The sequence below is a fragment of the Parasteatoda tepidariorum genome, chromosome 2 (assembly GCF_982258835.1).
Source record: "Parasteatoda tepidariorum strain Cologne lab strain chromosome 2, Ptep-v5.0, whole genome shotgun sequence".
Taxonomy (NCBI): domain Eukaryota; kingdom Metazoa; phylum Arthropoda; class Arachnida; order Araneae; family Theridiidae; genus Parasteatoda; species Parasteatoda tepidariorum.
In genome coordinates, this window is record NC_141756.1 from 16,877,677 (window position 1) to 16,894,258 (window position 16,582).

At 28.3% G+C, this 16,582-nt stretch overlaps 1 protein-coding gene across 1 annotated transcript; it reads left to right on the forward strand.

The window, feature by feature from the left end:
- Nucleotides 1-672: 672 nt before the first annotated feature.
- On the forward strand, nt 673-14,057 carry LOC107441585 (juvenile hormone acid O-methyltransferase). The gene is made up of 3 exons (XM_043051291.3): nt 673-1,773; nt 7,114-7,288; nt 13,788-14,057. The coding sequence occupies exons 1-3, from the start codon at nt 1,273-1,275 to the stop codon at nt 13,961-13,963; spliced, it is 852 nt and encodes a 283-aa protein (XP_042907225.1). The 5' UTR covers nt 673-1,272; the 3' UTR covers nt 13,964-14,057.
- The last annotated feature ends 2,525 nt before the right edge of the window (nt 14,058-16,582 follow it).

Consider the following 16,582-nt stretch of genomic DNA (forward strand, 5'->3'; position numbering starts at 1 on the left):
ATTCTAACAAAATACTATAAAATAGTTTTCAATGGGAAAAAAATTAATCATAAAATATTGTTAAGATTTGCATTTGGCGAAGACTTTCGAAAATTGACGAATACTTTTGATATTTGGCTAATTTACTGGTTAATAATTTTAAATATTTAAATCGGACCCTCGTAATGCATTTTTCATCTGCATTCACGGGTTCGAATCCCAGTAAAGGCTGGTCGATATGAATTACGATCCCGGCTCGCACCGATCGCAGTAATGACGTAAATATATCCTCAGTGGTAGAGAGATCATGGGTTAGAGCTCCCTTGACCGTCAGGCTAACCGTGAGAGATTCCAGCACAATAAAAAATTTATCCCAATACTTGATCCAAGAGTTCCCTTGTCTTCCGGGTTGGGTTCAAAATTACAAGACTACGGAGTGAAACATTAGTAGTTGTAAATCCAAAATATTGGATCAGCTGATCAACGATGGTTATTTAATTAAAAAAAATTTAAATTTTTCCTAAAAAAAATGATGGCAGGCTTAACATCTCTGTACCGGAGGGAAAATAACTGAGCTGAAAAAAAGGCAATATGATGTACATCTTTCACTCTTCAAACCCATGTTAGCTTATGTTTATCGAAAACTGAAATAGAACTGATTTCCTAAACGTTTTCACCAGCCGTAAGTTTCTTACGTCAGTCGCAAGCAACCGTCAAATCAAGTGGTAATAACGTCACAAGTGTTGGCACACACTCTCGATGGAAGGATGTGTTCTCCTTTCGGTCTCAGCACAAAATCCCTAAAATTAGATCATTAGAGTGAATAGAATCGGGAAATAATGCTACAACTCTCTTCATTAAGATAGGGAAAACAATGTTCTCATATCTTTGATTTTAGAACATCATTTTTGATAGGAAAACAATCCTTTAGTAGCTTTGATTTAAAGTTATTTCTGCAAGAAATTTGTTTTTCTTGTATCTTTGATTTAATATTAATTTCGATAGGATAATAATGCTTTTGCAATTTATGTTCTACTATTATTTCGATAGGAAAACAATACTTTTGCATCTTTGACTTATTATAAGATCGATAGGGAAATAATGCTTTTGTAATCTGCGGTCTAAATATTATTTCGATGGAAAAAAAATAATGCTTTTGGATCTTTTATTTAGTATCGTTCCTATTGCAGCTTAAATCTAACCAGCGGAATTTTCAACGATAATGGATTTGATTGGATTAATGTATTAGTCTTCACTCTTCAAGACTGTTTGCTGATCGGAAATTAATCCAATATGGAAGATTATTCACCGCAGGAGTGTCGCGGTTATTTAATGACTTTGCAAAGCACTTTATTAGCGGAATGCCAGCAGGTGACGGAACGGAGTGAATTTTCTCGAGCCAATATTATGGACGTTGGATGTTCGTACGGAGCTACAACGGCTCAAATATCAGAGTATTGGCCCCACAACCGCGAAGTCTTGGGAATTGATTCAAATAAAAACGCTATCAATTACGCGTTCACGTTCGTGGCTGATGAGAATATGGACTTCACGTACGCGAATATCGAGGACCAAAGTACTTTTGACCTGACGTGGGCTGCGAAATTTGATTGGATTTTCTCATCACAAGCTTTGTTCTTTGTGAGGGATCATGGAGCCGCCCTCAGAAATCTCATGTGGTGCATGAGACCTGGAGGAAAATGCTTTATCGCTGTTCCGGCTGCTAAACCAGCTGATTTTCATGTCGCAGCTAGAAAAGTATTGGCAGCTGATTGCTGGAAACAAGCTTTTGAAGTAAGTGGCTCTTTAAAATTATTTAATTAAATTATTCAATTAAATTTCTAAAAAAGTGTTTGAAGTAAGCAGCTCTTTAAAATTATTCAATTAAATTTTTTAAAAAAAGTGTTTAAAGTAAGTGACTCTTTAAAATGATTCAATTAAATTTTTAAGAAAAATGTTTGAAGTAAGTGACTCTTAAAAAGTATTCATTTAAATTTTAAAGAAAGTGCTTGAAGTAAGTGACTCTTTAAAATTACTCAACTAAGTTTTAAAAAAAAGTGTTTGAAGTAAGTGTCTCTTTAAAATTATTCAATTAAATTTTTAAGAAAAATGTTTGAAGTAAGTGACTCTTAAAAAGTATTCATTTAAATTTTTAAAAAAAAGTGTTTAAAGTAAATGACTCTTTAAAATTATTCAATTAAATTTTAAAGAAAGTGTTTGAACTAAGTGACTCTTTAAAATTATTCAACTAAGTTTTAAAAAAAACGTTTTAAGTAAGTGGCTCTTTAAAATTATTCAATTAAATTTTGAAAAAAAGTGTTTGAAGTAAGTGTCTCTTTAAAATTATTCAATTAAATTTTTAAAAAAATGTTTGATGTAAGTGATTCTATATTAAATTTTAAATTTAGGAACACATCCTTTCTTTAAAAATATTTTCTAGTATAGTATACATGAAATGTAAGAATCATAATTTTTTTTCCTAAAATGTAAAGAAAATTCATGTTTGATAGTTATGTTACTCTTATCAATAAAATTGTTTTAAAAATATAATAACAATTATATTGTCGTTTATGAGTTAATTAGCACAAAAATTATGTATTTTTTGTTATAAAATATTTTTCCTCCTCATATTATTTTGGGTACTTATTCATTTTGTTGGTGTAAGCACTGAAAAAAACAAAAACAAATTCATCTTTTTTCTTTAATTTTTGTTTTTAATTTGAATTAATAAAGAATTTAAAAATCAAAAATAAATAAATAGATACATAAAATTGCTGAATTTACTTGCGCCATTGAAATGGAAAAGTGCTTCATTTTACTCTTCGCTTCTCATTATTAATTTTCCTAAAATTTTGACTTAAACTTTACATGATTTGAAAGAAAGATTGTAAGACTAAACTGAATACTTAATGATCTTCAAAGCATGTGCTATTCGAACAACTTTAAAACTAAGAAAAATATGAAACATAGTTTCAAGTTCAAAACTAATAAAAATAATATTAATTTTGAACTTGAAACTATATTTCATATTTTTCTTAATTTTAAACGTGTTGAAACCTTAATTTCCTATAATGAAGGTCAGCATTTAACGTAGCAATATCCTTTATTCAAAAAAAAACCTCTTTGTTAAATTTATAGAATCCAAACACTTATAACAAGCGCCAAAAATATAAAATAGCAAATTGTAAGTCTGCAACATTTGCTTTGAATTTATTTTCCTTTTTTTTCCATTTATACTTTTACTGTCTGCAACAGGAAATTAGTCTAAAAGTGGAAATTTTAGCATGTTGAAATATAATTAATGTTCGACAAACTAAAATGATACAACGACCTTGCGTCGTTAATATTTTGTCGATCAATTTGCTTAACAACGTATTCAGCTACACTACAAAAGCTTAATGCACAGCGCTAAATTTGAAAGGTGTTCCATGATTGAAAAAGTTTGAAAGCCCTTGATTTAAAATATAGCTAATTTTTCTTTCTTTCTTTTTTTTGGTGGGGGGGAAGGGTGAAATAATAGTTACAAGACTTTTTGTAGTGGTTTGAATTCATCAAAACGATGGCTTTGTGAGAAAAAGCATCAAAAGTCTTTTGTTTTCTTTGTTATCATTATTATCATTAACTTCTTTGAAATTAAACAACAAAAAAAACGATAATGAATCGGTAAATAAAATTTAAAGATTTAATGTAGACATTCGAAATTAAAAGAATCATTTTTTTTTAAAATTCGTTTATTCATTTTGTGTTTAAAGTATTTTAATCTTTCATTATACCATTATTTTGTATTTTCTTAAAACATAATTTAAATTACGATTATATTCCACCGTTTTAGTAAAATTTCTATTCATGGATAACTCAGAGGTATGTATCAGCTCAGAGTGTTCGAATGGCAAGGACACCTGCGTAGCTCAGCCGCTCACTACTTTATTTAATCATTATAGTCTATAACGTTGCTTTGATGCAGAAAGTCTACTAAATCATTAGTTTCTTATTTAATCGCTAATCTACATTTTTATGAAAGCACATTTTATTAACACTATTAAATAGATGAGTTTGCGTGATTTTTTTGTGCAATTTTAATAAACGTTCTTTTTTTCAATGATTAGGAAGATCTCGGGATTTTTATACCATTCTCGAGAGAACAATATTTTCATAAAACATAAAGCGCAAGTCGAGACGTACACTGAGAAAAAAAGTATAGTTAAAACTACCAGAATATGGTAAAATTTACCATATTTCTGGCTTTATGGGAACACTAAAATTTTTACGGGAGCGCTTTATTAATGACTTTCAGTGAAATAAGCAACAAAACATGGTTTTATAATATGTTATAAAATTTGAAAAATGTCATAAAATTTGGTATTTTTTTCATGATATCTATTATGCTGATGACTTTTATTCGGCTAAATTAGCTTTTCAATTTTTTTATTTTTTACTCAATGTGTGGTAATAAGAACTATAATTTTGAAAACCAGAATTTTCGGTGAACCGTTACCATATGAACGGAAAAATTTACAAATAAATGGTTTAAATATTATGTAATTTTGGGTTTTTACTTTTTACCGAAAATTATGTTTTACTAGAAATATGATTACCATACAGTACAGTTATTTAATCAGAATTTCCTTACTCCGTGTACTACCAGTATTATGATTTATGAAATTAAAAAAAATTTAAAGATTTTTAACATTTCGTTTACCGCATTTCTGTTCTGAAAGTAAATTTGACCCACAGGAGAAGATATGTGACCTTTTTATTAAATACACACAGAGAAAAAAATTTAGGTAAAATTACCGTTTTTGTATGGTTATGACATTTCTGGTTTAAAAAAGAAAGAAATAAATTTTTAAAAAAAATTTTAAAAAATATGCGGTATTTAAAACATTTATTCTGTAATGTTTTGTTCGTATGGTTACCACATATTAGTAAGGATACAGAACTGAAAAGTAAATTTAACTTAATATATGATAATAAGTGGTTTTTATGCCGCGCACAAAGACAATTAGATAAAATTACTGTATTTCATCACATTTGCTACCAAACAGCATGTTAATAAAACCATATTTTGTTGTAAATTTTACCAAAAGTCATTACCAAAGCTCCTCCGTAAAAATTATCTAGCTTTTTGATGTTCCCATAAAGCCAGAAGAACTCTAAATTTTATCATATTCTGGTAGTTTTGACCATACTTTTGCTTTCAGTGATAATACGAAATAGCATTTAAAAAATGTAATGACGACATATTGAATACAAAAATATTTATTCGAATTAGTGTAAATATACAATTAGTTTATGTTGCAAGCAGTGGCGCACAGAGGGGGGGGGGATAAATAGGGCAAGGGCCCTAGGCACCCAGCCTTCGGGGCATGCATTCGATGACTAATGGCAGTAAAACTACACCACGATTATTTTTAAGTCATTAAAATTTTAACTTTAAAATTTTAACATATAAATATAATAATGAAGTTTTAGAGTGAATATTATTTACTCTTTAAGAAAAAACTTATGTAAACTTGTTGGAAATAATAAATTCTCTACCACAGAATTTTTTAACCTTACAGGATTTTCGATTATAGATTACAAGGTTTACGAGAGATTTTTTTTATGATTAATAATTATATTTATATCCAATCAATAATCCATAATTTATTTAACACTTCGATTGCTTATACAAAATTATTTACGTAAAATGCCAATGAAAAAAGTAGCAAGAAAAATTCAATAACAATATAGTAAATAAATTATGAAAAGAATATTCATTTACGAAAAATTCTATTAGCATTTCTCATCGTGCTGTTCAGTTCAAAATAAAATACTGTCCGAAGACGGTTATAAAATAAAAAATATCTGTCATTCATCAAAGTTAAAAAAATTGTGAACTTTGTGCTGTATCTAAAAACAAAATAATGTTTTAAAAAAATAGTACCGCATAAACAGATGTACTATAGTTTTTGTTTGATAATTTAAAAGTTTACACCCTTACCAAAACATCGAATAGAGTTCTGTGTTTGAATCCCAAGCGAAAAAATTCCAATTTTCGCATATGAAATTATATGATGCGTTTGAATTAAATAAATAAATTTGTGTATCGAATCATATTTTCATATGAATTAAGATCGGATAATATAAAAATAGCAAGTTTCATTATGTGCCTAAAATTTAACATTACGTACACATAAACATTTATACATGTTGAACAATATTGGTTCATGATGTCCCTGATTCAAACGTTGCAAAAGGTCGGTATCATAATTTTCTAGAGGCTATAGGCAATCGCAATTTGGGACCTTTTACTTTTTTATTAGTATTTTCTTCCTAATTCTTTTCCTTTTTGTTATTACGTATTTCCACGTTAACATTTCCAAACTTAAGAAATTAGCAATAATATCAACAAAAAAGTGTAGAAACTTTAGATTGACCTAGATTTTGTTGTTGTTCCTATTCCTCTTCAAGGCCTCAGTTATTAAAAATTAAAAAGTAAAAAAAATTCACTATGTGTTCTGAATTCAATTTTTTCATAAAAAAAATAATATTTCATAATTCATGAAATAAAAGCTATAATTAAATATATAATAGAAGAAACTGAAGCTGTAAGATATTACTCGATTAAAACTTCATTCGCGTCAAAAATATGCAAATTGGAAATAACAGTCGACATTTTTCAAGCTCTCAAAAATAGGCAGCTATTTTCAAGACTTGCCGGACTTTGATGAGAAGAAACAATAGTGATTGAAGAGAAAAAAAGTTTACTTCTGTTTCTTCTCATTCACGTCAGACAAGTCTTGAAAAGGGGCATCTATTTTTGAGCGCTTTGCCGACTGTTATTTCCAGTTTGTATATTTTTGAAGTTAATGAAGTTTTTAATCAAGTAAAAGCCATGATTATTAATTTTGAAAAATGTCAATCAATTCATTAATAAGGTAAGAAAGAGTATGCAATTGAACATTACTCATAATTATTATGATTTTATTATTTTTATTAATTATGATTACTTATAATTATTATGATTTTATTATTTTTATTTATTATGATCACTTATAATTATTATGATTTTATTATTTTTATGTATTATGATCACTTATAATTATTATGATTACAAATTCCATGTATTAACTCATAAAATATTTCTTTCAGCCCATCTCTGATTTGGTATCAGACATGACAGAAAACAATTGCAATAGGCTTTGGTTCCACCATCCCCACGCAGACAGAGTCTATTCAGCTCTCTTAGAACAAGTTGGATATCAAATTCTTCACACAAAGCTCTTCGACTTCCGTTACATTTTCTCCTCTGGTGATGAATACAAAGGTGGACAATTCATTTACGAAAACAGATACAATATAGTAGCAAAGTTTCGATGCCAATATAAAAATTCATAACGTGTTATAATCCTAATATTGATGGAATGTAACATTTTCACTTCTGGCGGTGTACAGTGCGCAAAATAAAAAAACCGATCACACTGAATATCTTTTAATCTAATAACCGGATCTTCACGTTCTAGGACTCAATCTTAATCGTTCGAACGGGTAACCTCAAATATTGTAATTAATTATTGCAGACGATAATTTTTATTACGAAATCAGACACAAAAACGTATTTTTCCTGAATAAACGTACCTTTTTCGATAGATTTGAGCCCCCCAAATTATAGAGGTTAGCAGCAATCTTGGAAATAGGGTCCCAAAAGTTTGGTCAAGAGAGTGATCCAAAGTTTAAACCCCTTAATGTTAATTTTATTTAGTGCATATTTTGTTATATGTCGAGAACTTTTCAGACGAGTTGAAAATTTTTAGCACAAATTATAAAATTCGTTCGTCCAAAGATAAGTCTACGCAAAATTCATACGTTTGTAAATTTGTATTATTTTTCATAATTTTATTCAGTAATAATTGAAAAAATTTTGAATTAAAAGGTATACAATTTTTTCAATCATATTAAAGTTTGCAATTTTACATGGCAAAAAAATTGAGCTACATCGGTCGAATAGTTTCTGAGAAATCGAATTTCAAAAAAGTCGTATGTTTAAAGTTGGATTTCTCAGGAACTATTCGACCGATTTTTGCATTTCGCCATTTAAAATTACGTAAAATGACGCAAAAAATTTTATACCTTACAATTCAAAATTTTTTCAATTCTTCGTAAATTAAAAAAAATAGTAAATATTTACTAAAATTGATTTTTTTGCATGGACTTATATTTGTACAAATGAAGCTTATAACTGTTTTGCAAAAATGTTTCAATTCGCTTAAAAAATTATCGAGATATAACGAAAAACTCATGAAGAAAGGGTAACATTAAGAGATCCAAACCTTGCACACCTTTCCAGACCAAACTATGGGGATCCTATTTCTCAGACGGAGACTACCCTCAATATTTTGGGGGTCAGAAATTCAAATCCGTTGAAAAAAAGTTCATTCAGTGAAAGTACGTTTTTGTGTCTGATTTTGCAACTGAAATTATCGTCTGCGCTTATTGATTAGCATATTTGAGATCCCCCCCTCGAACCATTAATATTGAATAATAAGAACGTGAAATCCGATCATTAGATCAAAATTTATTAAGGATGGTCCGTTTATTTATTTACTTTTGAGCACTGTACACAACATTTTAATAAGAACGGAAATGAATATAAAGTTACGGTAATGAATATTAAGATAATTTAAAGGTAGCGAATTCATTTATGAAATCTTTCATAATACTAGAGAACTTAATTCCAAAATAAATTCACATAGTATTGTAAATTCACATAATTCTAATATTGTATTTTCTCTTCAGACGAAGAATATAAAGGTCATTCATCAAATCACACATAACAAGGGAAAACTTATTTCCAAAATAAATTTATACTATGTAACAATTCTTATTTTAATGAAATATTATTGTATAGAACGCTTTACCTTCTGATAATCTTAAAGGCAGGGAATTGATTTATGAAATCCTTCAATAAATAAGAAATCATAATACCGGGGAAAAAAATCATCTCCAGTAATAAGTCTAATTTCAATAAAATAGTATTGCATATTATATTTTCACTCCTGGTGGTGATTATAGAGGTAACAAATTTATTTATGAAATTAGCCGTAATATTATAAAATTTAAATCCAAAATTAAAGTATTTTCCTAAAATAATTATATAATATTACAGCATATTATATATTTTCCTCTGGCAATAATTATAAAGGCAACGAATTCATTAATAAAATCATTAATTATATAATAAATAATTATAAAATAAATTATATAAAAAAATGTTAAAATTCCTTATATTAATAATATTTCTAATTTCCATGGAAATATTATAATACATTACATTTTCTCCCCTGACCATAAGAATATAAAGGATTCATAGTTCATCCTTTACGCAAGAAAACTTAATTCCAAAATAAAATCCGTATCATATATAATTCAATAATCGTATAGAAATATGAGAAAAAAAATTTTTATTTAAACATTTTCATAATTTTATCGTAGATCTATAATTAACCAGTCTCTCTTAAATTTCTCAAGCAAGCTGAATATAAATTAATTTAATTGAAATTCCATATTAATTTCTAAAATTACTCTTCGTTATTTTATTCAATTTTTAAAAATTTATAACCCAATTTCATAACGAGTATAAATTTCTGAACTAATAAGATTTGGAAAAAATTTAAAACTATTTTATTCTTTTACTTCAATTTATAGTAAACTTTTTTAAGACCCCGTATACTTTAATCAAAGTTTAAACAATACTGAATTCTTACCTTAATATTTCCTATTTGTTATAAATTTATATTCTTCTAATAATATATTGTTTACTATGTACATAATTGAATATTTATTTTACTTTTTTAACAAAAATATTTTAACAAAAAGATAAACCTTTTTTTGGTACAAAAATGTTACATGTTACTAAATCAATTTGTATAGAACATTATTCTGCTACAAAATAATTTATATTAAGAACCATGGTGATTTAAAATAATATATACTAGTGGCCTAAGCCCCTGTTCGCTGACACTCCAGCCCCCAAAGATTGCTAGGTAGCTTCAAATGGTTTGCTTTACAAATCTAACTTGATTCGCTCGCTTCTAAGTTAAATCCATTTAAAATGTGTTCTAGCATAGAATCTTAAGCATTTAAATCAATATTATAATCCTTAAAACTTTTTTTTTCCAATGGCAGGCACTGAATTTGAATCTTTTGCCTATACTATGCCAGAATTGTTGCTCATTTCGCGTTACCCAGTGGGCACCTGTGAACCAAAGTCACGGAGGCGAGCAACATCGCCCACGCCACACTGCCACAAACCCGTTTATAGGGTGGGCCACGCATTCACACATCATTCACACACACAACAGAGGACAGCACAAAGAGAGAGAGAAACATTCATGCCTAGAGCGGGATTCGAACCCGCAGCCTATGGCTTCGTAGTCAGGCACGCTAACCGCTCGGCCACCTGGCCGGCAATCCTCAAAACTAATTCCTCTGTAAAAAAATTACAATTATCAGTCGATAATAAATTATTTAAGTAAAAAATTTAATTGAAATAAATGACTCGCTATTAAAAATTCACTACTTTGTTCAAAACAGAGTTATAACTTTCAAAACTTCAAGATATCATTATTAAGCTATTATTATTATTATAATTATTATTGTTGTAATTATTATAATTATTCTAATTATTATTATTACAACTATTATTATTATAACTATTATTATTATTATAACTATTATTATTATTATTATTATTAAATCTGCATACGCATAGTTAAAACATAGAACATTATTTTGTTTGTTGATATGAACTATTTATTTTTTGTTGTTCACGCAGGAAAAAAATATTTCATTAAGAAATTTGTATGCGTACGTTTACGCTTTCATGCTTGTGACAGCTCACCCGCTTCATATTTCATATTATTCGCAGCCTTCGTATAGTGTGTTCAGTAATCACTAATCACTTGCGTTTTTTTATTTTGTCGAAAATGAATTTCAAAAGATAGTAGACACATGGGGGAATCGCAAATTGAAATTTTAGTGAAGAGAAAACAAAAACGCTATTGAAATCTAACACTGTGAGGAAAAAAAGGAAATGAAAACATCAAAACCTGACTGAAGAACAAAATAGCGATTATTATAAATACCTCCTAACTTCATCTCGACCTTGTTTTGATATATTTCATTCCAATTTACTCGCTAGTTCTTCACAGATTTTGATAGCACACTTGTTTCTTCCTTGCTTACACATTCATTTTCAAAATTATGTATATTTCTTGTCATCTTCAGTTTTGGACAACGAATTTAAAAACCAGATATTAAGAACTCTGACAAATTAACAGCCTCTGCTTTTAAATGAAAGTGATTCATTTTATCAGCAAAATGCTGCGAAAACTATTAAAACGAAGAATGTCGTAAAAAAAGAATCAATACACTTTTATCAAAATTAACAAAAATTAAATATCAATTATACTTAAAATTATAGATTTTGAACGATTGATTTTTGAATTGGCTAAAAGAAAAGGGATACTACATTCTTTAATCATTTAACCTACTTTGATCTTTCTAAAAGAATGAACTTCCCTTACTTCAAATAAAATTTTCAAGATTCTTTAATTTTCCTGCTGAGTTTGGGAATCTTGTACTCATCTGAGGATAGGAAAACTTAAAATATATAACATAAATTTTTAGGAATCGCATAATGTTTGCAGTACAAAGTAATTCTCTGAAATCACAGACTTAGATTAACAATCTTCCTTTCAAGCGTGTTTTATTCTTTTCTTAGTACATACAAATTAACTTCAGTAAAATATTTATTTAGCGAAAGTTTCTATTTAACTTGAATATCCAACTACTCGAAATTTAATTAAAATTAAATTGCATTCCAAGTGTTAAATAAAGTGCATCTAATGTTGAAATTCCTTCGCTATCTTATGGAATGTTGGAAATTGTTTTAGCAGAAGTTAACATGTTTATAACGCTGAACGCAAGATATATCCAAAATTTCGGAATAGTATGTTTTCGTTTTGATGGAATGGCAACATGAAGGTATATAACACATCCAGTGGTCTGAAGTAGAGCTCTACAAGTAGTGAAACCATTTTAGTCGCTACCTTTTTTCGTAGTTTATAGTGCAGTGTGCTATTTTTTTAAAAAGTAGTGTAATGAGTAGTGATACAGAAAACAGTAGTTTGTAGTGATTCCTGGGAGCTACTTTTAATGTTAGTTTAGAAACGAAACACGGTTCGAACGCAACTAATTTTTAGAATTTGAAGGGCACAAATTTTCTTGCCCGGAGTTTTTCATCCCTTTAGTGGGTAAATAGGATGAATACCTAGCATGCTTAAGAACTAAACACTCGGAGTTCCCCACCCGACTGACCATCCAACCGCAACAACTGCTCCTGCACCCCACAGCCAGGTCAAAAAAACTGTAATGGACACGGAAAGGCCTTGGCCCTCCTTGGAGCTGTCCTGCCACTGTGGTTATTTTTTTGTTAAGAAAAATATTGTAAATTGAATTGGCATCAGAAACAGAACTCCGAAGAAAATCGGAGCACTCTAGTCAGTCGGAAGGAGATCAGAAGTGGATTGATAAATAATTTGACTAAAAACTGTGACATAAATTATATTGAGATTCGACATTAATTATATGAGAAAACAATTCAAACATATACTGCCATCTATCACAGAGCAATTTCAGCGCTGTAATTAGTCGGGAAATGGTCAAAATTTCAATTTTTCTACTTGTGGCAGTATATAAACGAATAAAATTTGCATTGTCATCTTGCATGGAGATCCAAAAGAATGTGTTTCCCATTTGGAAAAGGATTGTAATTTCGATTGCAAGATTCTATCTTTACAGATAAGTAAGCCAGTTAATAAAAGTGCAGTAAAATAAAGCAAAAAAGAAAATAAATAAATTAGATGAATTATGGGCGTATTTCTTTCATTAAATTTTTTTTTCGAATGAAATACAGCAGGGAGCGATAGTTTTTGGGTTATGTTTTTCTGTTTTAACTTTTTCTGTAAGTGAAATTTCTCAAAACCTTTCTCCTTGCTGTGCAAGGCAAAACTTTATAAAATAGTAACTCAAATAAATATGATAAAAATATTTAAAGTATCTTCGAATTTAATAACAGTTCATGTTTTGTGTTAAATACTATTTACATATTACGATTTTTGCTGCATATAACAGGGTGCGCAGTCAAATTTTTCAACAGAAAATAAGCACCTTTTAAGCACTTTTCAAGCACTCAAAAATATTTTTATGCACTTTAAGAAAATATATAATTAGGCAGGGTTTTGAAGTTATTGACAATTGACGGTTTTATCCGGATTTAACCTTCATGTCAAAGTAAAAAACTAGTTTTGCAGGCATAGTTGATTCATAAAACTAATGACGATTTCATACTCTAAGGACCGACGGTACGCCGAAATAGTTTGGGGTTGAATTAATTGTGAAAACATTAAATAGAACAACATGAACAGTGCGTTTTTGCATAATACGTGGCGAAAATAAACAGGGTAAAAGAAAAATTAAGCATTTTTTAAAAACACCCAATGAAAAAAGCACCTTTAAAGGCTTTTAAAAAACGATAACCGAAAGTAAGCACCATTAAGCACTTTTTAAAAATACTACGCACCCTGTATAATAATAACTATATCAGTAATTAAAGTTTTACTTTCCTCGTTGTTGCGACGGTCTACAAAATAACACACTCATTTACACTATTACTCATTGGTATTCTAATGAATTCTCTTTTTTGTTATTATTATTTTTGACGTGCTCTATACTTTTTTCCGATGCTTTCTCTTCTGTTTATTTAGCCTGTCTACGAAGCTTGATACGAAAACCTCTTCAGTATGTGCCAACAGAAAAGTCGGAGAGTTTTCTGAAAGAATTCCAAAAAACTGCAATGAAAAAAGCTAAGAAGACTCCAGGCGGATCCGTCATTTGGAACCTTAAGTATGTTCTGGTTCTTGCCAAGAGACCCGAACAGTAAAAATAAAACTCTAAAGAAACTCTTCACACAAAAACTTTCATATATTTCATTTTCTTTATTCTTAGATATTAAATATCATTTTATGTTTCTATAATTTGTGTCTCTCAATGTTTTGCAGTTGTTGTAACCCAGCTTCACTCCTAACAATATAAAAAAAAAAAAAAAAAACCGTTATGAAGGAAACTTACGAATTTTTCAGAACTTACAAACAATGGTCATGAAAAAAAAGTGTTCTAATATGCATCATTTTATTCAAAATTGCAACTAATTTAACACTTTTTTGAATAGTATTATTTTTAGGAATTCTATATTTGCAACTTACATAGATTCCACTAAATCCTCTTTTTATAAAAATAAAAATATATATAAAAAAAATACAATATGGCAAGAAGACATTTCTATTAATTATATTTTCCAGTGGAGTTTTTTCATAATTTGCAAACAAAAAGAATTTTTTTTTGTGGCTTTTTAATTGCAATAGAATTATTTAGTTTTGAATTAACATGAAAAATTCATCCCAGTTAAAAATAGAATTCATTTATTTATAACAAAAGAAAATAGAATTAAATGGAGAAAAAAATGGCACGGTACAGCAAAATATTTCAAAAATTAACTTTAACAAATTTTTTAAAAAATATTTCAGTATAAAAGAGTTAAAACAAGAAGAAAAAACAGTTTTTTCAGAAAATGAATAGAATTAAGAAATCGTTTTCAATTAAAGTTGTCTTATAGGAGGAATGAGCAACATCAATATAATTTTTGAAAAAAAAATCCAAGTTGCAGAAAATTTTAAAGTGAATTTTAATGAATTTGATTGCAGGTTTATCTATCTTCACAATTGGCTACCTTCAAGCAGGAGAAATTTGTTTATACATTTTGTGGCATTTGTTTATACCACAATTCGCCTGCCAATCAGGTTCGTCGCTTGCAGGTATCCTATTAAATCTTATCCGAAAACCGATTCAGCGTGTTGATAAACTAAGCGTAAGACCTGTAAGATTGACATGCCGGACACAACCACATTATTAGGCTGATTAAAGTAACATATTCTTCTTCCTGCAATGCGGGTTCGTAAGTATAGCTATGACGTGTTAGGTTAGTTTAAATAAAATATCTCATTAGTATTCTTTACTTTGATTTAGTTTATAAAAGTTTGAACACAATTTTTTAAATTTTGTATAGTATAAGAAAATAGAAATTAACAACACCCTAAAAGAGGTAATACTGAAAAAAAATTTTTAACTCAGTTTAAATATTAGCACTTATTGCTAAAAAGAGGTAATACTGTAAAAAAAAATTAAATTAACACAGAAAAGTGCTAATATTTTAAAAAAAGGAGAAAATAAATATATATATTTTTTTTTAAATCTTGGAGGGAAAATAAAAAGCATATTGATGCCTCACTTTCTTACAATTTTTTTTATAACCTAACTTTTGATGAAAAAACTTTCATTTACACTTTTTAATATGCTGATAAACGTAAGAGTGTATTTTTAAAAATAATTTTTTTATTATTATTTACAATTAAAACCATTCAATTTCAGCAGTTTGAACAACAAAAAAATTAGAAGTTTCCATACGTTTTGTACTAGAAATATTCTTCTTTTTTTTTCCAATGATACAAATAGTTTTTGTCAGAAATTTTTTTTTTCTGCAATTTTTTTGAAAACTTTTTTTTAAATCCTTCATTTAATATCTAGTCAATTCTATCTTAAAGAGCAATGCCTAATTTCAAAATCATGCCAACAAAATTTACATTTTTATCTAAAAGGATTCAGTAAATCAACTCTTAAATTCAAAATCTTCAAATTAATATTTTATAAAAAAAAAAATTCAAATGTTGTTGCATGCTCTTGAACTTAGAAAAAAATTACTTTTTTATAATATTGAAAAAAAGTCAAGAAAATATACTCTTTTTTTTTTTGTCACTTAAAACCTATATCATGCCCTACCTTTTTAATTGTGGTATCAATTTGTATGGTGTTCTTCCCGTTGTTTGATACAGATTTTCTGCTTGTTTTGCCACGTTTTCTATGTGAACAATGCATTGTCTGCACACACTATTTTTTTTTAATACTTTAAATTATTATTTTTAAATGCACTGCATAGAAGTACAGAGAGGGAAAGTTAAAGTATAAATTTCCATAGTTCACATCATTGCATTAAAAAAAGAGGAGGAATGCAAAAACTTGCTTGAAAAAAAAAATTGAAAAAATTTAGAATAAAACTATCATTGACACACAGTCTAATAAAAAGAGGTTTTAGCCTAAAATGTTTAAGAAGTTAAAAAAAAATTCAAATTTTTTACTTTTATTTATTTAGCTTGGTTTTTAAGGTGCCTTTTATAATTCTAGGTCTTGAAATTTCAAATCTTCCCAAGGGAAAAACCAAAGTTACTGTTTTTTTCCACATATTTTTGAGCCTACTTTTTTAAGCTTTAAGATAGAGGGTTTCCGGAGTTTTAATTAAAAACAAAAATCTACAAAATGATACTTACACTTTGATTTTAGGATAGCGAATCAAAGAATTACTAGCATAGAAAAAAATCAAAAATAAAGGAATTCAGATACTACTAATTTTTAACTTAGAAAGTCAAATCATAATTAAATAGTCTTTTGC